This window comes from Elgaria multicarinata, chromosome 3 (genome assembly GCF_023053635.1).
Source record: "Elgaria multicarinata webbii isolate HBS135686 ecotype San Diego chromosome 3, rElgMul1.1.pri, whole genome shotgun sequence".
Lineage (NCBI taxonomy): Eukaryota > Metazoa > Chordata > Lepidosauria > Squamata > Anguidae > Elgaria > Elgaria multicarinata.
The window spans coordinates 50,814,347-50,839,307 of record NC_086173.1 but is presented as its reverse complement, the minus strand read 5'-3'; the positions used below and the strand labels follow the sequence as shown (position 1 = coordinate 50,839,307).

Below are 24,961 nucleotides of genomic sequence, written 5' to 3'. Positions count from 1 at the left end.
GCTCGGAGTTTAGTTTAGAAAAAAATAGTTTTAGTTTAGAAAAAAATATATAACCAAAGGGAATGGGAAATACATTTAGTTCTTGTTCTCATGCCCTCTGTCCCTCCTCCTCTTGTAATCTTATAATACAAGCAGTCAAATTAAGTTAATTGGTAGTGGATTGAGGACAAACAAAATGATGCATTTCTTCACACACAGCAGAATTAACTAACGTGTGATGATACCAGCTGAGATGGTTTTAAAGAGTGATAAGACAGATTTATGGAGGATTAGGCTGTTGACAGCAATTATCCATGATACGCAAGTGGAACATCTACGTTTAAAGCAGTATACCTATGAATGCCATGTATCAAGCAACAGAGGAAGGCACTCACCACACCTTGCTTACAAACTTCTGGTTGGCAGACGCTGGAGACAGAATGCCAGACTAGAAGGGTCTTTGGCCATATCCAACAAGGCAATTCTCATGTTTATAAAATTTAAGTACTTTGCAGAACGCATCTGTACAACTAGAAGTAGACAAAAAAATTTAAAGAAAAAACTCAGAATAATTCATACATCTTCTCACTTTGTGAGCATCAAAGGACAATGGCTTGCATGTATCATCTCAAGAAGGGGTTCTCCATGGAAGGTTAACATTACTGTTTGATGTAGGAAAATGAGAAGCAGCTGCTTAGAGGCTAACACAAGCAAAGGTCTGTGCTGTAGCAAATTCCAAAGTTTATCACTGGAGTTGCAAGCAAGTAGCGTATAGTAATGAGTTGCTAGAGTTGTAATATAAGGGACATACACTTTCAAAATAAACTCTGTGTTTAATGTGGGAGTCACTTGCTTATCTCAAAATTTCCTGAACAACGTAGATAATTACCGTGCAGGGAGACTTTCTCTGATTAGGCCATTCCAGTTCCTTATCCCTAATAATGAGAGATTAAAACTACGAAGTGTTTTGTGAATAAAATTAATCCTGCCAGGATTAAAAAGCCTCTTTCATTGCCTTTCTTGTTTAGCTGTGGAGCAAAATGACTAAAACTCTAATACAATAAGAGGTGAAATACAAATACTGCAGTACATGTTCCCATGTTCCAGACCCACCCTCCTGCTTTCCTTTGCTGTGGGTGAGGTTTTAGAAGCCACAAGGACAGCCTTTTCCTTATGGCTTTGCAACGTTGTAATTTCAGCTTCAGAATGCCTTTTGTTTGTTCATTTACAGCTCCCCACCCTCTGTATTTGCCCTACTGGTATCTTTGCTAACTGTAGAGTGTGCATTTAATGCTTAACTGCCAACTCTGCTTTCCTAAAGTGTTACAGTGCTGAACTGCAGGAAGCCAAAGTGGCACAAGATCTGTAATTTAGATTGGGTCAGATTCATCAGTGGCCTCTTCCATGTCCTGTAGTCCAGCAAAACTTCTAGTGCTCTGGAAAAGCAATAGAATAGATAGGTGTGTTTTATTGTGCTGCTGGGTTTTACAGCAAAGAGCTTGCTGTTGCTTTCTCAAAGCAGTTTTCTCTGTCCATACACTTGAAGTAGGATGCCTAATGACAAATTTAAGATTGGGAGGTGCATGCACTGTGCTCTTTTCCAATAAACATTTACTTTTTTGGTGGAGCGCTCCTACGCTCTTTTCCAATAAACAAAAAACAAAATGGCGGGTGCCACGTCCTCTTCCTCCCGGGATGTTGCACGCCACTTCTAGACATCCTGCAATGATTCTGGAAGCAGGTAAGTCCGGGATCATCCCACCTCCCTCCCTCTACACCATATGGTGTAGACATGTCCTAAGTGAGTCACAACAAGGAATTCTCCTTGCTCTTTCCTTGCTAATGTGATACTATTGCATAGACTGACTTGTAACCCTTTTTTTTGGCCTCTCTCTCTCTCTCTCTCTAGGTTGGCTGCAAAGCATTGGTATTCCCTACGCAGTTTAAAACACAGAAATACTATGAGATCTTGAAGCATGTTTGCCCTGAGTTGGAACAATCTAGTCCAGGAGCATTAAAGAGCAAGAAGTAAGTGCTTCAACTGTGCCTTTGCTCATTGGGCTCTTCCAAGGCCAAGTCTTACACATTGGTTTTTATCTTGACAAACTGCCAGAATAAGAGCCCACGCACAATCACGCAAAGGAACAACCGGAACGGGGAGTTTTCAGATTTCCTGACACGATGGAGTATGCCACAAGGGAAACCGGATGGCTTTAAAGATTGTCTCAGTTCTGTCCCTTTCCTTCCTTCTCACATTTCTTCTAACTGATTGTAGTTGCCAGTGGCAGTGATGCAAAGTCCATAAGAATACCTTGAGGAAAGGTTTTGGCCCATTTAGCCCACTCTGGAACATAAGAAGAGGCCTGCTGTCCTCCATGAATTTATCCCGTCTCCTTTTAAAGCCATCCAAAATGGTAGCTATCAGTACATCTTGTGGTAGGAAATTCCGTAGTTTAACTATTGACCTGTTCAGAAGACACCTTAAACCTTGCTGGTTAAGGCTTTCGGTTAAGCAGCAGGCTTTAAGGTGTCTTGTGCGATGCGTTTGTCTAAACCCTGCTCAGGGTTAGCAGCTCTAACCGTGGCTTAAAGTGTTGTGTGCAACAGTACGGCTTGTGGTTAGTGCTAACCTCAGAGAACCCCAGTTTTGCTAACCACAGAGCTTGATGTGTCATCTGAACAGGCCCTATGTGTGGTGTCAAGCAGTATTTCCTTTTGTTTGTCCTGAATCTTCCATCAATTAGCTCCATGGGATGACCCCATTGGGGTCTAGTATTATGAAAGAGGGAGAAAAATGTCTTCCTATTAACTTTCTCCACACCATAAGTAATCTATCTCTATCATGTCTCACATCTATCATATCTCACCTTACTCACCTTTTCTCCAAGCTAAACCATCACAGCTGTTGTAACCTTCTCTCATAGGGGAGTTGCTCCATCCCTTTGATCAATACAGGCCATGGCTAGACCAGGCCTATATCCTAGGATTGTCCTGGGGTCATCCCTGTTCATGTAAATGACACACAAGGGATCCAGGGATCAGCCAGGGATGACCCCGGGACGATCCCAGGATATAGGCCTGGTCTAGCCATGGCCTTAGTTGCCCTTTTCGGCACTTTTCCCAACTCTACAATAGCTTTTCTTAGATGCAGTGACCAGGCCAGTATATTATGATTGACAGTGGCTCTCCAAGGTGTTAGGCAAAAGCCTTTCCCAGTCCTGCTACATGTGATTTTTTAACTGGAAATATTAAAAGATGTGCTCTGATACTGAACTTTGGCCTTCCCTCAAAGCAGGACGAATGCTCACAAGCGATGTGCACGCACACGCTGTGGTTTCTTAACGTTTTTATTTAAGGGATTTTAAATGTTACCCTTCACATGTATACCTAATTAACAAACAAGTTTTGACAAAACGTAACAGACAATGTGCAAACATAAGTTCATCTTCTGCTACAATATTTCTTGTTGAACATTTTGTATAATAAAAGATTGCCTTTGGCCAAGCAGTGTAGTTCCAGCTCAATTGGTCTCATCCTATACACATTTATAACATGTAAATGTATTAATTAACAAGGTCTGTCAAGGCCACTCTGATCATGGTAGTGTGCTGCCAGCACCCTATAGGATTTTTTAAATGTATGGTTTGATGTAGCCAAACAGAATTACTGACAGATGTAATGGAATTTTGTAGCCAATTATTTCTTTGATTGTCGGAATGTCCAAGCCAGACTGCTTTTTGTTTGTGTCCCCCACCACCACCACCATTTTACAACCCCAACGTAAAAAAGGAGAATTAGGCTGCAATAGTATCATCCCTGGGAGGGTATATCAGGGGACATAGGATTTGCCAGATCTCCCCTTTGGAGGAGGAGACCTGGCCTCCGATTCTCCTTCAGCTGCCACAGACACTTCTGTGGTGGTTCCTTTTTGATGTTGGAAGTCTGACTTCAGGAAGGGGCAAAAGTAGGCGTTCCAAAGTTCTGCCGATCCACGGCAATCCTGGCCCATGTTCCAGCTGATGATCTACTGATTATTAGAGTTGGCATAGATCATTGGGAAGGAATTTGTGGGGGGGAAATGGCCCCAGAGAGGAAGGAAAAAGCAGAAACGCTCTTCCACCCTGCTGGACTCAAGCCAGCAGGGCTTTGGATTTGTTGGAAACTCTGATGTCAGAGGTATCTGCAATAGGAGGTAGGATTCCCCTCCCTTGGTGGCATGAACAACTACTGCCAAGGAAAACTGAGAGGACAGTCTGTGTGCATACTGTATAAACACCTGGCATGCATGAACTTTGGAATCACAACCAGTTTTTTAAAAAACAAAAACTATTTCTCAGTTTCCAAACAGAGATAAGAGACCTGCCAAAACCGTGTATTCTATTCAAGGCTCTTCTCCAAATTGCTGCCAGCTCCATTTTTAGGCTTGTCTAAAATTAGATATCTGCGATGGCAAACCATTACAATACTGTGTTGATACCATATCAAAAAAATGTTGGAACAACTTCAATGAATAATTGAATCTTGTTAGAATGTTATGCAGTTACTAACCCGTTTTTGTCAACGTAGAATCCATGATGGAATTGAGGACTTGTGTGCCTTCTTAATCAGGCCAAGTTTCATATGTCATGGAGGTTCAAATGCTGTTTTGGCCTGTACTCCAGGGATTTATTCCATTTTCTCTTGTTAATGAAAATAACTTCTCTTATATCAGGCTCCCAGATCTTTCTGTGGTAATCAGTGTGGACTCCAAACTGCCTGGGACATTCTCAATGGACGATGTGATGCAGGCTGGAGACAGCAGGCATAAAAAGCAGCTACAGGACATACAGAGGACACTGGATTACAAGGAACCCATCAACATCCAGTTCACCTCAGTGGGTACCAAATATCCTTTTTCTAGTGTTCAGAGAATGCAGGACATAATGGTCAGAGCTAGGCATAGGCTTTGACAAAGAAAGCTAAGGCTAATGCTTCAAATCACTTGCATATAAATGTTTGCCTACATTTGCATGGATTCATTTTTCTGTGGATTTTTTTAAAAAAAAGAATAGTTGCTTGTTTTGTTGCAGAATCTGGAATATTTTGGCAGTCCCTGAAATGATGAAATAGGGTATGTGACTGTATTAAGATCAAAAGGATTATTAGCTATGGGAAGGAAAAGGTAGCTACACAAGGCATGGAAGTTCTAGCATCCTGATTACTTCAATGCCTCCCCAAATTTCCTTTTTGCTTTCTACATTTTCATGATTTATTTTTTACTTACATCTTCACACCCTTGAAGTTGCTAATTAGTAGAAACTTCTAAAGCAGCATCTGATTCTAGAGTCCACAAGTAAAATGCAGACAGGAGACCATCCCAATGTGATATGAATTTAGTAGACTGCCCTAGAGTAAGAAGACAATGCAGGCGGCTTACCACTTGGCCGCCAATGAATCCCTGCTGCACTGGGTTTTCTGTATCTCTAAAGAACTATAACAGAGCCTTCTGCTCTGGGCATCAAGGCTGGAGAACCATCAGACTTAAATCCTGATTAACATCTGGAAGCTTCAAAAAATATTCTTGATTGACTTTATATTTGGACCAGTTTCACTGCTCTGTACCCCTTTCCTGCCTGTTTCAGGATCAAGGTTTCCTTTGTTTCCTCACCTTTCTGGAATTTGTATCACTCGTCCCCTTCCCCTCATTTCTCCTACAATTCTACCCTTCCCATTCCTCTCTGAGAACTATAGTGCTTCCCATTCCCTTTCCATCAGCTGTTTAAACAACTACTACAACAACAACTACATGGTTTTTTCAGGATAGGTCTCCTGCCTTTCTAAAACCCAAGTATGTTCTGATTATTAGGGTTGTTCCTAGTTGGGCTCTTATTACAGTACCTCATTTTAAAGCAATGTATGTATTTATTAGGCTTTTATTTTGCAATCACCTTGCCTCATTCACAGAATTTTAGTGGGGTCCAGATGACAACATCTTCAACTTGTAGCCCTCCTGTGTTTTCCCACCACTTCTTCCACCTTTTTTCCTTACTGCAGAATATCTGACAAGGAGGAAAAGATGGAATGACACAATGACCTTTGATAGGGTGAGATCTGAATGAGTAAATAAATATATTCTTTCTTTTCTGCAGGGAACAACAGGAAGTCCCAAAGGGGCTACACTTTCTCACTATAACATTGTGAATAATGCAAACCTGATTGGTATAAGAATGCGAGTCAATGATGGGGTAAGTCTTCTTCTCAATCCATTGGTTGATATTGAGGGTGGAAGCACTAGCTATAATTAGCAAAATTATTTCCGGCAAAGAATGTTGTAATATGAATTATTCAACACTACCCTCATCTAGTTTTTCAACTTTTTTAAAGAGGCACTGACTGAACTTTTTCAAGCCCTTTGCTACAAATTTGATGATTAGTAACTTGGATTTTAAAAATAAATACAGGAAGGAACAAGGAAATGTGCCGCTACATTCTAGATTTCTAGGCCTTCTGCTTATATATCTAGGATGAGTGATGCTCATTCATATCCTATAGAAATTATCTAGAAGTTACAGATTTCCTAATTCTGGAATGTTTTCCACTTGGAAGTTCTTGTCTGATGGTGCAGGTTTAATATTACCTGGAAGGTTAGGAATTGAAGAAATACAGCCTTTCAGCATGCGGTTTCCTCACAACCACCCACTGTCCCACCCATACAGCTTAAAGAGCTTCTTTAAACAAGCAGTTTATTGCATGCTCATGATTGGCTAGTCACGGAGGTTTGCGGTCTATTACATGATGTTGTCAATGTCCAGGATGTCTCCTGCAAAATCGGCCCAGTGTAAAGTTGGTGTTGTGCTATAATTCTGCCACTAGATGGTGCTGTTTTATTGAGTTGAATGGAACACCCAGAGCTAGGAAGGATTCAGTTCAAACTACGTGGCTAATTGAATTGCAATCCCAGAACAAAAATTGAAGCAGAAAACCCTAGTAAGGCAGCGTTGTTGTTGTTTTAAGTTTAGAGAAGCTCAAACTCTCTCACGCCCAAATCTCCTGCGGGCATTAATCTGGTCTGTGTGACAATGAGCTCTGGAAATGGTTACGGAGAGTCTACTCCTGTCTTCGTTTGCCTTGGCCCTAGGATGCCCGCTGTTGTCTTCCTGTTCCTCTCTACCACTGCCTGGGGTCTGTGGCAGGCTGCGTGGTGATGGCTATTCACGGCGTCTCTCTTGTCTTCCCATGTCTAAGTTTTGATGCAAAAGCCACGCTGAAGGCACTGGACCATGAAAAGTAAGCTAAGGCTCAAGCTAAGTTCCAGAAAGATTTTACTGTGTGCTAATACTTTGTGTGTCTACTGACATGTGGCCCTAGCGGCTGGACCTATTCCCATCTCTTTTGAGACAGACCTATAGTTTCTTGATTGTGTGGATCAAGCCGATGTCATCCTGAGATGTCTACTCAGCATCTTTTTCTTCCCTTCTTCCCCTAAGAATTGAGTAATCAGTCAGAAATTTATGCCTGTCATATAATGTGAAAAGCTTATTATTAACGAGTAGGGTTTGACCTCACTTAGCCAAATATCCTGGGGAAAACAGGTGTGTTAAAAAAAATCTGTAACCCCCCACTCCCATTTTTACTGTCGTATCTAAGCTGTCCTGTCGTATCTAAGCTGTCCTCTAGCCAAACACGTCACAGCTTGCAGCTGGTTTCATAATGTATAAAAATACAGTATCAGGTGATACTGTAACTTCTGGTAGCCCATGGAGCTGGGGGGATTCTTTCAGGTGGGCTGGGTCAACATGCGATATGCATGCAGCATTTGAGCACTCCTTTTCCTTTACACCTGGAAAACAATTTCCCATGGTTACAAGGAAAGGATGCTTAAGCTTGGTGGTAAAATTGAACTGGAGATTATATATATCCACAGTCCAAATTGAATGGAGGCTTGCCATGCTCATGCACTTATTTTAGCAACCTGTAAATTGTTGTCTTTCTTTGAAGATGCACCCATCTCCACGGCACTCCAACCATGTTCATAGATATGCTAGGCCAGCCTGATTTTGCCAACTACAATCTCTCAAATCTTCGGGGAGGTAAGTATAAAAATCCAAATGTAAAAATACGTATTTAAACTAGAGTTGTTGCCTGATTGATGAGAAGTTGGTTTCTAACCAATTTCTTTTAACAACTTAATTTAAACAAATAAATATTGCATCCATTTGCATGTTATGAAAACCTCAATATTTTTGCGCTACTAAATGAAGTTAGAGACAGCTTACAATCTAATAAAAAAGCTACTATATATGGTTAGATGGAAAAGTTGTCTAATGCTTATCAGAACCAAAGTAGCCGCCCAAATAAACAAATGTGCCCTTAATTTTCAGTCTCATCAATTCAGATTTGTCCTGGTCATTTACAATTGACCCCCAACTATTTAAACAACTAAAGGTGCAATCCTATGCATGTCTAGACAGAAAAAAAGGTCTACAACTGCCAGCATGTCTGACTGGGGCATGCTGGGAGTTGTAGGCCCTTTTCCTGTCTAAACATGCCTGGGATTGCACCTTAAAGGTCTTAACGATTAAAATAATCAAGCCCCGCAGCTCTTGCTGCCTCAGAACCGGATGTCGCTTATTCCCAACATATGAAGGTAGCTCGATAGCTAAACCCTTGCTTGTTAGCCTTTACTGTTGTTGAAAGATGCAAATTTGTATTATATTCTCTCCATAGTGCCGCCTGCATTTCTCCACGTAGTTGTTCCTAAATAAGGGTTTTGGGAGAATTTGAGCCTGGCTCAGAAATGAACTCTCAGCCTTCTTAAAAGCCTACCTCAAACCTCATGTTACGTTTCTTCCCATATTCACATACATCTAATAGAACAATGCAGTCACAGGATGCAGGGTGTCTGTGAAATTGGCTTCCCAAATAAGTAGGCTGGAAGACTAGTACTCCTCACGAAGTGCATTTTCTCTTGTATTGCTTAATCATTGGAAGGTTTGTCTTGGCTTTTTGCGATTTCTGTTGTATGATCCGCCTTATGTGTTCAGCATCAGATTAGGACTGTGTTTCTCTTGCTTTGATTCCGAAATCTACCAAAGTGTGGCAGCAGATGCTAGGCATACTGCAGAGGCACGTTGCCTGGGTATCCAATGGGTATCCACTGGGTATCCAATGCATTCAAGTCGTCCCAAGCAAGCCTATGCAAATATAAACATTATGTTTCAAATTTTTCTCCTCCTCTTGTTCCATCATCACCTTCAGATTCTAACAAACTACTCACAAATTATGCACCCTGTCATAATTTGGCTTTTCAAAATTCTCAACTCATTTGGAAAGTTTCAAGGCTCAGAAATGTCAGGGCTAGTAGTAGAAACCGTAAAGGCAAAAGATGCATTTAAAACGTACACTTGTTCCTTTAGAAGACTTTTCAAGGAAGGCGTCCTATTTATTGTCTTTCAGGAGTCATTGCAGGCTCGCCAGTGCCTCCTGAAGTCATGAAAAAGATCATCAAGAACATGAATATGCGGGAGATTGTGGTGAGTCACTTTTTGTCTTCCTCTAATCGCTAGAGCCTAGTGAATAGAGAATTATGGTTTCTCCCTCTCTATGTATACATATGTGTGTGTATACATATATACTATAGCATGATGTCCTGTAGGTATTCCTTGCTTTTAAAATTTCCATTAAATACGGCAGTTCACATGACTCAGCTGGGAACTGAAGGAATAGCTGAACTTTAAAGAAATGCAGAAACTGTAGGAACAGGACGATCACTGGAAGGGATATACGGGACAAGCACTGTGAGAAGGGAATGATTTGTAATGACACACCCTGGTATTAGATTGATCTGAAGCCCAAATTGAGCATTGTTTGTGTTACCATTTTGTGTTGCTAAGGATGCACAAGGAATTTAATCAGTTCGTATTCTGATATGAATTGACTTTTCGATTTCACACTTACTTGCATCATGGCAGAGATTCTTTGAAAATGTAGTGTTATGAAGTGGTCTGATGGCTGCCTTTTAAAAACGTTACCTTTCTGTATGTGTGAGTCTGTGTGCAAGTAATGGTAACTTCAGTGTGGCTACAAATGCCCTGGGGGAGCAACACATTGTCTCTCCCAGGGATATTATTTGGGGGAAAAGGAGCCTTGCTAGGAAGTGGGATAGTTACTGGGTGTTCTGATGCATATCCAGCCAATTTGTTGGCATTCATACTTGCATTTTTGCACACACATATATTCACCTTTCCTCTAAGTACGTGAATTGTGAGTTCCAATGCAATATATACTTTCGCATAGCTAGCTAGCTAAGCAGGCTTCTATACAAGGTTGCATGTTGCCTGATACTCCTCCTGTACAATCAGTAACTGACTGTTAGAGTGGTCTGATAACGGAACCAGTTACCTAGGGAGGTTGTGGGCTCTCCCACTCCAGAGGCGTTCAAGAGGCAGCTGGACAGCCATCTGTCAGGTATGCTTTAAGGTGGATTCCGGCATTGAGCAGGGGGTTGGACTCGATGGCCTTAGAGGCCCCTTCCAACTCTACTGTTCTATGATACTATGGAGAGCTCCCAATGTTCAAACTAGGGTTACCCTTTAGTAACTTCTGGTGGTGATTTGGTAGCATATCACAGTGAGGCACTGTGAACTGCTAAATGCTCTGAATTTCACGTGTCTGGGGAAAAATGATGTTTCACTCTCTAATTTAAAGATTAGAGAGAAACAAATTTTGGCTTTGCCTGATAACATTTATATTTCTGTGCCAAAACACTGATGTGAGAGAAATATTAGAGATGTAGCAGTCGTATTCCAGCTTTTGTTGCTGGTGAAAGCAGAATTCAGTCCAGCTTGCAGAAAATGATTGCAGGCACATACCCTTCCTCATATGCTGCACAAAGTCCAATGCACTGGGATCCCACACAGGAGTTGCACAGATATCACATATAACCCTGAGCAATGCTGCCATTTAGATTACATACGAGACTGTGCTGTTATCTTGTTTGGGCCCTTTGGGACAGATTTGTGATATTCATACATATCCCAGGTTGCAACCCTGAGGTGATTGTTTACCACAAGGCTGAGCAGGTAGGTCTGTGCTTCCATGTTATTTGTTGATGCTAACATGTTACATGACTGCATTGTCTCCAATATGCCTATTTTCAGTCTTGGAAAGAGACAGCTTTATATTTGAGAATAATGAAGCTGAAGACTACAGTAGCTATGGTTGTGGCCTGCTCATATTTTCTGTAATTACAAGGTTTTAGTTAATGGTCAGGTGGCTCCATTTATAACCCTGGGTGATGAGAAGAGAGAGAACCCACAAGAAAGTGGCGCAGAGCATATTTGTACCAGAAACCATATATTGAGCGCCCCCCCCCACGTCAGATTTTTAAAAAACATTTTCAATTACTCTTGTAGCAATAACAGGGCTACAACACCAATTATTTGACAGTATGCATTGAGCCATTGTTGATAGACACTCAGAACTTAATTTCTGACTCTTAGGAGAGATAGAGAAAAGCATGAAAACACGGCCACTTCCTTTTTGCAGCAAGAGCTTTATACAGAAGTTGTACATAAGAAAATATACAATTTGTTTTTCTACATAGGAGTAGGAGGAAATTTTCAGGTTTTTTTATTTAAAAAAATCCTCCTAGGAGTCATTTACACTCAGTAACAGAGGAATAAATATTATATATTTATATAAATCTTTAGGATTAAAAAAATGCAGTTAAATTGAAATCGTGGTACTGTAAAATCCATGATGATAAACCACAGTCATCTTGTGGCCTACAGCTATGTATTTTATGGTACAGAGGTGGCATAGGTGGCATTCTCAAGGGTAGTAGGTGACAATCCCTCTCTGCCCTCTTCCCCTCCCACCCCTTTCTTTTATAAAGGGACCCTTTGTGATCCCATATTCTTCTAGGGCTGTAGGTTTAAGTTTCCTGCCTTGAGGGAACCTCTTCTGCATCAGTGTATCTCCCAAGGAACCTTTTATGCGTCTACTGAGTGTGTGTCCGTGTCCTGCTTTGATCAATAGGCCTTTCTCATAGGTAAGCATGGGACACAGGAAACAGGAACCTAAAAAAAAAAGAATTCGGGTGCAATCTTATGCATGTTTAGACAGAAAAAAGTCCTATAACTTCCAGCATTCCCAGGCAGCCTCAAGCATAGAGGCATTCTGCTCCCATGAGCTGACCTTGAGAGTAATATTACATTTGTTGTATAAGTCAACCCTGATGCTCCCAACTCAAATGCTTCTGCTATGTCTATTTAGGTTATTCCTAATGTCTGGGTGTAGGACAGATTGGGAAATCCTTGGCACCAAAATCCAAAGATAACTTCATTAACTGCCCTGCAGTTTAATGGCCATTTTTGGCATAAATACACACGAAATCTTCAGAATATGAATAAAGTCCCATATCACTGAACCTGCTAGATCAGGGGTAGGCAACTTGTGACCCTCCATATGTTTTGGCTACAACTACCAACATCCCTCACCATTGGTGATACTGGCTGGGGATGATAGGTGTGGTATGGCCAAAGCATCTGGAGGGGCCATAGCTTGCCCATCCATATCTTTGAAAGCATATAGCAGCCTTCCTCAATTTAGTGCCCCTAGATGTGTTGGGCTATAATTCCCATCAGACAGCATGACTGCTGACTGTGGGTGATGGGAGTTGTAGTTCAACACAACTGGGAAGCATCGTGTTGGGGAAGGTTGGCATATAGTAAGGGCTCCATTGATTCAGTATTTGGCCACTGAACTGCCTTTGGATATATAATATCAGCTTCAGCTACTAGAATTCAACAGCAGCGGTTGAGTTTTTGGAGTGGTGTGCACTGCAAAGAGTAGGATCACCATCTCAATACCAGGCCAATGGTGATTTAGGGACTCTGAGAATGAACTCCGAGAAAACAGCACTCTGTTGACATATCTATACTTATAAAATCAATAGTTTAATGTTCTGAATGCTCCTCCCCCTAACGCAGTGGACTTCAACTGGTCCAGATGCCAGACTCACCTCGGACTCCCAACCTACAACATTGGACACACTTTGACAATTTCACTGTTGCCCAACATGGTGGCAACAGCTTTGCCGTGAACCATCTGTATTGATCTCACGACCAACTTTTGGGTCACAACCCACCAGCTGAAGACCATTGCCCTAAAGAATACCAGGACATATAGCCTGGTGAGCATGCTCAGAATTCTCTGCTAGAGAAGCTTTCCTGGCTTCTTTTAAACCAATTTTAAACCAATTTATGTTTGTAGTGTAGATACACCTATGAATGGCTTAATTCCTATTTCACTGGTGCTTTGTACCTTCTCTACCCCCATGCTTTGTTTCCAGCAGTCTACCAGCACTGTTTCTCCCATGTTGACTGACAACCACTCCAATCTGTGCCTGAGAATATGAAATCTTAAAATAAAGTAATGCAGTCTTTGCAATCAGAATAATGACAGTATAGGCTGTGGATAGAATTCAAACGTTTGTGTTTGAAGACTCTGAGGTTCAGCGCAGATGTAAATTTTCTCATGCAAAATCATGGATCATAATCATGGCTGGTGATGCAGGGTAACTTCTTATGTTCTCTCTTAGTTTCCATAATGTTGGGAGGCAAATCAGATGGTGTTTCTGTATGAAGCTTTTAAACTATCACTTTAGTGAAGCTTCCTTTATGGGATTAAGATCGGCTTCTTCACACAGTTTTTTTCTCTGTCTTTCTATATGTTTCATTACATAACCACTAGGTGGCACTGTGGTGTACTGGGATTGCAGAAATATGCTAGGATTTCATGCCGCCATTCATGATATACCAGACTTTCCTCATTAGAAAAAAACACACCTCTAAAATGGTTGCAAAGCATGGGAGAGGCCCTGGAGGAGGTGGATGTCATGTAAAGCACTCCTGAACTACCATGAGTGAGGAATCATGAGCCCACAATAAATGGCTCATGTAGAAAGGCTCCTAGGGACAAACTGAGTAGCTGAATGACATTAAGAGAGATGACTGTATTTTACCAGCAGGATCTAGTTTAGCTTGTCTTAGCACTGTCATGCATAAGTTTAGTTTTTTAAAAACATATCTTTTAAAATAATACATATAATATCAGGAAAAAAGTTGAATGGTGGATAGACCACCCTGCAACCTGCTTTTAGCAGGAAATGGATTTGATTGGATATATTAGAAGATTCTTAATGGAAAGGAGATGCTTGGGGATGAAGGGCTTGGAAGGAGTCAGTAGTTTTCTGATTGATTGAAGTGGCCAGTCACCTGGACTAGCTTTCCTGTGTCCTGTGCAAGCCAAAAACAAGGGGAAAACCTTAAGATTGAAAACTCTTCTGAGCAGATTCATTATCATCATCTGTACGCATTATATAGTTTTAATCCGCACAATGAACGTGTAAAATAAGTCATTATCCCCATATTGCAGATTGAGGGGGTGGGTCCTGAGGCTGAGAGAGAAAGTCTAAGCCACAGAGTGAATTCATGGCAGAGGCAAGATTCAGACTTGGAACTTCTTGTTTCCTAGTTCAGTCTCTTAATTACTATGCTATACCAGCTGCATCAGATTCCAGCCACCTATAGAAGAAGAAACAAATTCTCAGAGTCCCCAGGAGGTGTGTAAGCCTAATCGTCGCATTCGACTTGTGCAGTCCTTTTCATGTTTACTCAGAAGTAAAGCCCACTATACTTAATTTGGCTTGCTCCCTGCTATGCCTGCTTAAGATTGCTGTCCTATTAAGTATTTGATGACCTTCTCTTGTGGCTGTTCACATGAAATTGCTCTGAGGTTGTTGTTTTTTAAAAGTATTTTGGCGTGAAAACAGTGGGTACTGTTTAAACACACTAGAATATATGTGTTTCTGGAGTCTGATATTCTCAAAGCCACCATTGCATAGTAGCTAAAAAGGGATACAGTTTAGATCCCAAGCAACAAAAATATGGTAAGTAACTGTGCGTTTATTCTCTAAGCTGATCTAGAAAGGCCTTTGGCTCTGTGCAGTGTTTTTCCAGCCTCAATTTCTCCTTGGCCCCTATTTTTTTTCTTAACACTCAGCCTCTTTATCTCTCCTTCTTTCAGGTCCCTGTCTCTTGGCCCCACATCCTATTCCTGTTTTGTGGTTCCCTGTCTCTTAGCTCTTGGGTCTTCTTCCCATTAAGTGACCCAGCCCTCCTCCTGCCTGTCTACCTAACAGCTTTGCCTATGTTTCCCATTCCTGAAAAATAACAAGGCTCCACTCAGTGTTGAAATGAGAAGGCTATACAATTATCAGCTATCTATCTCCAGATGTGTTACAAATATTTTCAGCAGCCCAAGACAGAATGATCCTGAAATTAATAAAATGCTAGACTATGAACACATTTCAAAAGGAATTATTTCAGTGTTTTGCACAATATAGCCTAGCTTCAGTATCAACATTTACTCTATCTGCTTATGAACACAGCCTATGCTGTCTTGCGTGGTACTTCCCCCCACCCTCAAGTCATGCTGACCTTTAACTTCTCTCAGATAAGCTGCACTGTTTGCCAATACTCTATTGCTGAAACTTTTGCCATGAATATTGGGAATGTTTGTAATTATCCCATAACATGACAATTCTCAAATAGTTGCAAGAGGGATGAGACAGGTTACGTTAGAATTCTAGATCTTTGAGGTCCATAAATGTAGGGCACTGTCCGATGAATGGACAGAGGAGGTGTTTTGTAGCCTAATATCAGGTGAACTCATGCCAATAGAAGAGCTTACATTGGCTTGCGTATGATTAAGTGATGACTGCATGATAAAGTATCTTTGAAGGGCATTTCAAATAGGGTGTAGCTGTTAATAGAAAAGGAAAAAACCTCAACTGCCTGCTTAATGGCGACTTCCTTTCTTGGACCTCTTAGTGGGGAGCTTGCAGCTGCGGAGTGTAGCAGTGTCTCGAATCTGCTGTCCTCGAGCCTGAGAGGGTGATGCACAGGTTGCATCCGGGCGTGAGCGAGTAGATTCCAGCCACCTACAGAAGAAGACACAAATCCTTAGAGTCCCCAGGAGTGTGCTTGTCAGGGAAGGTCTTCTGAGTGAGACTTACCAACCCTTGTGCCTTGTACTGGCACTGATCCATACTTTCCCCCTTCCCACCCACCCCAAACCACCCACACTTCTAGTCAGTGTGCCAGAGAGATAAGGGAGTAAGTGCTCTTTTACCTGCGCAGAGGTGCTAGTTGACAGGAGCAATGCCAAGGGTTGTTAGACAGGGTGAGCGTCTCCAGACGGTTGAATGGGAAGCTCCCAGGAAGACTGGAAAGTTTGTTGTTCTCAATGTGAACGGTCTTCAGTGTGGTTACACCAGCAAATGCTCTATCTGAAATCTGAAGCACAAGAGCAGACAGTAGTCATTACGAAACCGCTAGGTTAAGCCCAGGTACATCATATTTAGCTTGGCCTTGTGTGAATCTTTCTGAACCCTGAAGAAGTGTGAAGGGCAAAAGGAGAATTCTGCCACTGTTCTTTCCTCTTGCAAGAGCCATCTCAGGATTTGTTTTCATGTTTTGATGGGCTTCTTTAGATTAAGGGGAAATAGTGTTTCCTTAGCAGGGCTTTGCTTCCTGCTTCTCTTGCACAATCAAAATGGGGCTGCATTACATGGGCAGAGAGAGGGGTGACCAGATGGTCTGTAACTGAAAACTTCCCCTCATCTCCATTCTCATAGCCTTGAATGCGACAGCGCCCTCTATTGGGTACTTTGTAGCGCAATTTCCCATGTACATGGTAGGAAATCCCAAGATATTTCAGCAGAATTGGGATATTACAGAGATTTCTTAAAAACTGAATTACCAGGTGAAGGCACGGGAGACGGGCAGGAGATTGCTGATGTCAACAAAAGGACCCACAAACTTCTGTGAGTTGTGAGTCATGAGCATGCCTTATTTCAGTTATGTGAAAAAGCCCTGCTTCCACTTCATGGAACTACGTCTATACCTAGACATGTGGAGAATGAAAGGCTATTTGCCAAATACAAAAATATTGATCACTGTCTTTTTTTTTGCTGCATGCCCTCTAGAATTTAAAAGAGTGGTATGCTTTGACTCCTTCCATGTCTTTCTAGACATCACTTCATCTCTAAGCCAGCAAAGAGATTGTTTGGCTTTTCAGAGTTGAAATCCTTTCTGGCATCCAGTTGCCACATTCATAGAGAGGAGTATTTGTGGAGACTCAAGGGCCTGTAGACTTTGGCAGAACCCAGTGGACTCTAAATGGAAAGTTACACTTGGCATTTAAACACAGAAGAAATAGCAAGGCAGATTTCCAGCTACTCATTCCGGCAAGAGGAGATTTCGCTCTTCTTTCCCTCTTCCCTTACTGGTGCTTTACTTGTCCAGATCTAAACATTTATACCCTAAGGGTTTGTTTAGAAAGCATGGCTCTTCTGCAGAATTGGGAGACAGTAAAGCTAAAGAGTTAAAACAGCTCTTGCAGCCTGCACTCTTTCTCTGCTAGTTCTCATTATCAGTGTTTACTTGGTTTCAATAATTCCCATCAACACAAACTTCCTTGGAAGCCATTAATTTAGATTCAAAATGGTTTACTATGGTTACAACAATGTCCTTTTCTCTACCAGACGTCACCACTGCCATTGCTTTATTTCAGAGAAACAAGGAGATTATTCCGCAAGCCCATCAGAAAATACCCCAAGCCCACTCCCTATCGCAATGTTTTCCCAATGCATCATACTTCATTCCTCCATCTGGATGTCAACTCCTAGGTATCTCCAGTGAAATATTCAACTCTTTTAATTTGATGACATTATCAGTATCTGACTGTTAAGCAATGTTGGCTTGGACTCATATTTGAATGAGTGACAACTAAAGAATAATCTAATTATTGAAGAGAGCAACTAGAGTTGTTCATTTTCCTAAGAGATGTGAAGGCAAGCATCTGGCTCCTTGAGACAACCAAACAGCCTTTGATATCTTGAGAGGCTTCATCCTGGAGGCCCTTGCTTTGCATTGCACTGGCAGATACTGTAATACTTGCTCCTTTCTATACTTCTGTTATGTAGTTATTCTTGGGTATTGTTCTTCCTGGGGTTGAATTCCTAGAGTTGTCTAGCATAAAGATGTTTCACAGAGCTGGCAGGAGGAGTTTGGAAACTTTTGTTTCCACTTTTTCTTAACCACAGTTTGTCATTTAGTTCAAATGAACAAACTAGGTTTGTTTCAAATAAGCCAACTTGAGACCATAGTTTAAAGTGACATGTAAACACAACCCATGTCCTGTGAATGTTTATTTAGGATATGGGGTCTGCGGTGCCCATTGTGCACTGGATAACTTAAGAAATCTGTTTCCATAGTATCTCACTGCTTGCTGAGAGCAAAAACAACCCCCAAATGCAGGTGAAATGGTAACTTGGATCCATTCAATGCATGCACTTTTCTATGCTGTTGTGGAATGAAGGGTATGGAGTTAAGTATGAATTCATAGTGGGCCATGAACTGGGTGCCAATGATATTGCTGATACATTTCTTATTTTCTGTGCAGTCTTTTTGTAGTTCTGGTCTTCGAAAAGGAACAGGAAGTCTCATCCAATCATGAACCAGATGGTGAAAGCTATAGACCCTGTTCAGATGACACACTAAGCCACAGTAGTTAAGCATTTTGTTTTTAACTGTGTATATTTATTGTTTTATACTGTATGTTTTTATCTGTACACCGCTCTGAGATCTTAATGATATAGGGCAGGATATAAATGTTTTAAATAAATAAATAAATAAACAAACATTACAGCTTAGCAAGTCATGTGAACCATTCCTAGCCATGGTGGCTACATAGCCACGGTTTAAACACTAACCATTTGCTGCAAAAGGGTTAGCGGCCTAACCATGGCTTAGTGTGTTGTCTGAACAGGTCCACTGTGTAGTTGTAGTACCATGGTCAGCTCCCTTATGGACTTCTCTTTCTGTGTTGTAGAGTAGTAATTTCTGATAGGAAATGCATACAGGTGTCAATTAGTAATCCAGTTGCTGGTATAACTGAAATTCAAACTGTGACCCAGGATTCTGGACTAGAGGAAATCACCATCCATTGCATTTAAGTCTGTTAATCCTTCCTTCAGCATTTCTTTGGTCTTGGCTCTTGAGTATCTTTCAATTTAGAATCACACAATGCCTGCATTCTGCCCCCACGCCTCCCATATAATATCCTATTCAGGTGAAGCTAGCTGTAATTGCACTTTAATACTTTTCCATATGTCTTTTACTTCTTTGTGATCATAGCTGGAAAATAATGAGCTGGTGAATACTATTCCAAAATCCAACATCAGGTAATATCTTTATTAGGGCCCGCCAAAAATGCATAAAATTATGAGCGAGCTTTCAAAATGAAGTAATGTAATGATAGAAAAGAGCTGCAGTCTCATCAAGAGGGCGTCAGTTGTGAATAAATTACCTTTCTTCCCAAACTTCCCTCCTCTGCTTCAACCACCTACTGCATAACCTAAAGTCTATTTTAGCTCTGTACTCTTGGTATTTTTTTCCAGCGAAAAATGTGTTGCTTGCCAACACTCTACCTCCCAGAGCTTTGTAGTAGTTCATATTGCTGTGATGTACTCTTTGCCTTCATGCTGTCATTCTCCACCCCTTTGTATCTCTTGGAGGGTTACTGTTTTGCTAGGCGTTGTGCTGATTCATCTGCGTAACCTCAGAAGGGTACTACAGCTTGCTGGAAGCTGCACTCCTTGTTCACCTGGAAGTCGTCCATCCTGCTGCGTCTCTTTGATGTGGCCTCATCCAGTTGATGTCACTGCTGCCGCCTGTTTACAAATAGCACCTCATGCATGATGCTTCTGCCTCTGGGTCATGACTCATACGCTGAGAAGAAGAGGAGCATTTTGCTTCATTACCTGAATGCCCCTCTAGCTCTCTGGAAGGGAACAGAGCTTCTTTGTGAAGTGCTGTGAGAGTTTCTCTTGAGAGATAATCAATAAACAATTCCTTCTTTATAAAGTGTAAGGCTGGGGAAGGGGGAGAAAAGAGGTAAACGTCCTTACTTCTGTTCAGTCTACCTGTCTGCAGTGTGTTAACCACCACTGCTACTAATCATCTCTGGTGTGGAGATCCCTGCAACCACGCACAGCAACATCAGGTAATCAGTGTAGTGTCTCGGAACAGTGCTTCACTTTCCCTTCTTTTGCTAGGTTTGGGCATGGACACACACCAGTCCCAGTCCTGGGAAGAGCAATCCTATGCCCCTAGACAGCATCTGGGGCTGGGGGCATAAGATACTCTGATTTCAGACCCAGGAATCCCCTCCCCACCCTCACAGCCACCAGGGAAAGAACTGTGCTGGCTGCCTCTCTGAGGAAGGGACTCAACCTCAGAGAGGGGGTAAAAGGGGCATTCTGGTGGGGCGGGGAGGGAAGGAGACTGGAGAGGCGAGAAACTATCCCAAGGTCTCTTCAGCCTTCTTCCCTTCCCCTCCAGAACACCCCAGCTAGATGGGCAAAAAAAGCCCATCTAGTGAAAATGCAGAGTGGGAAGGACAACGGAGGGGGCAATTGCCTCCACTGCTCCTCTTGTTCTGCACTGGATGCTTGTAAACCTCCGAGTTCAGAGGCTGACGAGTATTGAGGGCGTAAATCAAAGGACTGCACCCTAAGTCTATGTGTTGGTCTGTGCCTGCCTGTCACTCAGACACACTATGCACATACTTTCTTTGCATTGTTTATTTTGGAGATCAGACCCCTTGACCATGGTTATTTACTATTCAACATTTATTCAGTTCAACAGTGTGCTCAGTACTGTATACAGAATAAGAAAGTATGTGGGCAGAGGGCTTGCAAACCACTTTTGATAGACAACATGAAGACAGTAAGGGAAGGGGAGATTTCTACTGAGTAACCCAAGTGGGGAGAGGAAGGTAGCTGTGGAAATGCTAGGCTGATGCAGAAAACGTTTAGCTTCTCTTGAAGTGAAACCTAAAGGAGAAAAGCGCACCAGGGTTTGTTTGATGAACACAGAGAGATTGCTGTAGGGAAACTGTTTCAGAACAATGTATTTCAAATCCAGGAGCTTAAAATGCAAAGAATCAGATTCCTCCACTTTTTATCAAGTTACTTTTTCAACATTTCAGCAGCTCTGAAATGCAGCTTCATGTTGTAATTTCACTCATGATTCGGAGTTTTTGTTCTGCTCAGACTGAAAGCCTTGTGCCCCATAGTGACTTGGAAGAACACAGGAAGCTTCCTTAGACTGAGTCAGACCCTTGGTCCACCTAGCCCAGAATTGTTGGCGCTGACTGGCAGCAATGGTTCTCCAGGGTTTCAGGTAGGGGTTTTTCCTGCCCTACCTGGAGATGCTGGGGATTGAGCCTGGGGCCTTCTGCCTGCAAAGCTGGTGCTCTACCACCAGGTTTTAATTTCAAAGGTATTTATTTTCCAGCAATAATAAAACGAATTAAATTGGAGAATAAACAGGCACCTTTGTAACTCTGCCCTTTTTCTTTTGTGTGATGTTGCTGCCAGAACAGGGCCACCACCGTTTTCATTGCATTTGTAACCCATCTGACCAGCTCCCAAAGAATACTGTCCCAGTATTTATCTAAGGTCTCAACCATTCTGCAGATGGTGCTCTTCCCTCTTCTTAAAATCAGCAGGGTGTCTGTTATCAAGAAGAAGAGAATAATGGTCTTTATGTTTTCTTAGCTAAGATATAAACTAAAGAGCCAAAGCTGTCAGGCAGGGCAGGGAAATGGATCGAGCAGATAGATCTATCCTTTTCCCATCCCTACCTTCCTATTTCTCCTCAACCATCATGGAGGTCATTACCTCAAGCACAGATCTATCTCTTCCCCATCCCTACCTTCCTATTTCTCCTCAACCATCATGGAGGTCATTACCTCAAGCACAGATCTATCTCTTCCCCATCCCCACCTTCCTATTTCTCCTCAACCACCATGGAGGTCATTACCTCAAGCACAGATCTATCTCTTCCCCATCCCTACCTTCCTATTTCTCCTCAACCACCATGGAGGTCATTACCTCAAGCACAGATCTATCTCTTCCCCATCCCTACCTTCCTATTTCTCCTCAACCATCATGGAGGTCATTACCTCAAGCACAGATCTATCTCTTCCCCATCCCCACCTTCCTATTTCTCCTCAACCATCATGGAGGTCATTACCTCAAGCACAGATCTATCTCTTCCCCATCCCCACCTTCCTATTTCTCCTCAACCATCATGGAGGTCATTACTTCAAGCACAGATCTATCTCTTCCCCATCCCCACCTTCCTGTTTCTCCTCAACCATCATGGAGGTCATTACCTCAAGCACAGCAAGGGCTGTGTGCAGACATGCTTCTCCAAACCTGCCCCCTGTTCCCACAACTGAACCAAGCCTCCAGGTCCTGAGGAGAAGGTAAGGAATGTTTTCAATCCTCCAGCCTTGAAGCTGTTGTTGGGGAGGGAAACAAGTGATTTCCCCCTCCTGAACCTTACTTTTGTTTTGAAACATATCGCCTCCCCTTCTAATTAATCTGGTGCTGCCGTCGGAAGAGGGAGGAGGATATTGCATCTCCTCATGGGTTCATTTTCAGGTTCTCAGATTTTACTTCCCCTGCAATCTTGTTCCGAAATGCAGCACTATTCTTTCCCATGTAGGATGGATTATATAGTAAAGGCACACTGCGGTGACATTGTGGGAGTGAATGTCAACTGTTCATACATATGGGAGAAAGTAAAAGTGTGCACTTGAGAACACCATTTGGGTAGTGTTTAAATCTGCTCCCTGTCCCCAGTGAACTCAGTGACTGAGAATCAAAACAGCTCCTATCTTGATAGCACTGCTTTGGTCTCTCTTTCTCGGTCATTCCAGAGTGTGAAGGAATTCTGGAAGAGTGAGACAGAATATTGAGAATAGATAGACAGACAGATAAGTAGATAGATAGATAGATAATGTTGTTCTAGGAAAGTGAGCAAGAGTGCTGAGGAGTGCTTACCTTTTCTAGGCCCATGTTTTCCAGGCTGAGGGTCTCCATGTAGCGCCCAAAAGACTGGAAGGCTAAGTCTGGAATGACTTTCATTAGGTTGTGTGAGAGCTTCAGGTCCTCCACGACCCTCAGTTTGCTCATGGCAGCCAGTGGGTAGCTGGTCAGCTGGTTCTTATCCAAGTGGAATATAGCTAGGTTTTCCACATCATCCAGGGTTCCCGGCTGGATGGAAGAGATGGAGTTATTGGAGAGATAGAGCCAGCGAAGGTCCTTTGCACCATGGAAGGCTCCTGCTCTCAACTCTCTGAGCTTGTTGCTACCTAGCTGAAGGATGAAGAGGTTAATCAGTGGGGAGAGGAGCCCCTTGGGCAGGTCAGGGATCTTGTTATGGTCTATGTAGAGGTAGGTGAGTTGTGTCAGGTCATCAAAGGCTCCCATCTTTATGACACTGATGTCATTGTTAGACAAATAAAGGTAGACCAACTGCTTCAGGCCCCGGAAGGCTCCACTGGAGATCTCTTTGATGTGGGAATGCTGGAGGTGGAGAGACACAAGGTTCCTCATGTCTCGGAAGCCATTGGTTGGCAGGACAGGGAAGTTGTTCCTCTGCAGATTAAGAAGCCGGGTTTGCTCGGCTACCTTGGGAATCCTTCTCAGTCCAACATTGTCACAGATGACATGATGGAGGTCTCCTCCGTGGCAGTGACAGTTCTGAGGACATGCCTGGAGAATAGGCAGAAGGCATACCAGCAAACAGAAGAGCTTGAGTAAGAAGCTTGGCCGGTCCATGTCCATAGAGCTGCGATGGATGTGCAGGGAGGAGCAGCAGCAAGAGGAGGAGGAGAGAGAAGGTGGAGTGGAAGAGAGAATGAGTCTGCAGCAAGCTGAACACAGCACTATTTATAATGTTATTAAAAAACAAAATCCCTTCCCACTAACCGCAGGCAGCAGCCAGACTCTAACTTGGAAGTAACTGGCTTCAGGAACTTGGTGTGACTTTAACCCCTTGGCACCAGGCACATCTTCCTTCCCTCTCCTCATTGCTTTGATGCTGGGACTGTGTTCGTCCTCATCAGGGAGATCAGTGTTTGCATGTTGACTGTTGGGGAAATTCTCAATTTGCCCTAAACCATGTGTCCCGGGAAAATAAAACCTGTCCCTGGTTCCCTTCTGCTTTTTTTAATCTGTTGTGAGAGAGACTTTCTCCTTGATGAGGTCTAAACAGTGTGACTAACATAACAAATAATCTGAATTCCTTCACCATCCAGAGCACAGGGCATCTTTGTAGTCTGTTTCACTGAGCACATTGATTGGCTTTTGTGGACGCAAACCTCCTTTCTCCCCACTGCGCCCCGGGTCAAATCATAGTAGCTTATATGGAGTTCAGTAGTGTACATTTACATATTACTTCCCGCTTTTTCTAATAATAATGCTAGTAATAAAAACACTAGAGTTTTAGACTAACTGTCAAATACACTTGACTATTAAATAAATTGTGTTGGGGGGGGGGGTGTATTCAGTTAACCCCTCCCATAGATGGGACAACTTCCATCAGCAGAACAGAGATGGGGAGATTTCCCATTCCCCCTGCAGCCTTCTAAGGGCCCTCAAAATCTGCTACAAAAGGTATGGAGCAGAGGGCTGCAGAGGGGAAAGTCCCATTGTGCAAACAGAAGTCAGCTCTCACAACGTTGGATCTCACCCACGACGCACTATTACTTGTGTGGATGGATTAGCACTGTTTTAACTTGGATCCAGAATATTCTCAGGACTTTTTACTGTTTGATCATATGTGGCCTGAACCTTGAGATGTTTTTAGAGTGATTTGAGTTACAGCGTGAGCCATCTTGTGCAGACATCATCCATAAGCCCTTAATAACCTGATCCTCACAGTGCTGGACTGCTGGGAGCCCTAGGGGAAATCAGAGGGCTGCCACCATGAAGTGTATCTTGGTGGTCTCAGATGATGTGTGCAGAAAGTGCCAGTTGTATCACAGATGTTGTTAGAATGAGATGACAATAACCACT

At 42.5% G+C, this 24,961-nt stretch overlaps 2 protein-coding genes across 3 annotated transcripts in view; one reads left to right on the top strand and one right to left on the bottom strand.

Annotated features, from left to right (window-relative positions):
• ACSF2 (acyl-CoA synthetase family member 2) overlaps nucleotides 1-24,961 on the top strand; it is a 67,571-nt gene that overhangs the window by 21,150 nt on the left and 21,460 nt on the right. The window contains exons 5-10 of the mRNA XM_063120236.1: nucleotides 1,889-2,007; nucleotides 4,691-4,853; nucleotides 6,108-6,203; nucleotides 7,097-7,245; nucleotides 7,957-8,048; nucleotides 9,415-9,491. Coding sequence (XP_062976306.1) covers nucleotides 1,889-2,007; nucleotides 4,691-4,853; nucleotides 6,108-6,203; nucleotides 7,097-7,245; nucleotides 7,957-8,048; nucleotides 9,415-9,491 — 696 coding nt within the window. The remainder of the gene's footprint in view (nucleotides 1-1,888; nucleotides 2,008-4,690; nucleotides 4,854-6,107; nucleotides 6,204-7,096; nucleotides 7,246-7,956; nucleotides 8,049-9,414; nucleotides 9,492-24,961) is intronic.
• Nucleotides 13,759-23,821, bottom strand: CHAD (chondroadherin). 2 transcript variants are annotated; one of them, XM_063123217.1, is made up of 4 exons: nucleotides 22,943-23,821; nucleotides 16,156-16,319; nucleotides 15,810-15,964; nucleotides 13,759-14,258 (listed from the first exon to the last, which is right to left on the bottom strand). In XM_063123217.1, the coding sequence occupies exons 1-3, from the start codon at nucleotides 23,726-23,728 to the stop codon at nucleotides 15,823-15,825; spliced, it is 1,092 nt and encodes a 363-aa protein (XP_062979287.1). In that variant the 5' UTR covers nucleotides 23,729-23,821; the 3' UTR covers nucleotides 13,759-14,258; nucleotides 15,810-15,822. The 2 variants fall into 2 exon arrangements, with proteins under 2 accessions (XP_062979287.1, XP_062979288.1); XM_063123218.1 differs by having other exon boundaries at nucleotides 15,816-15,964.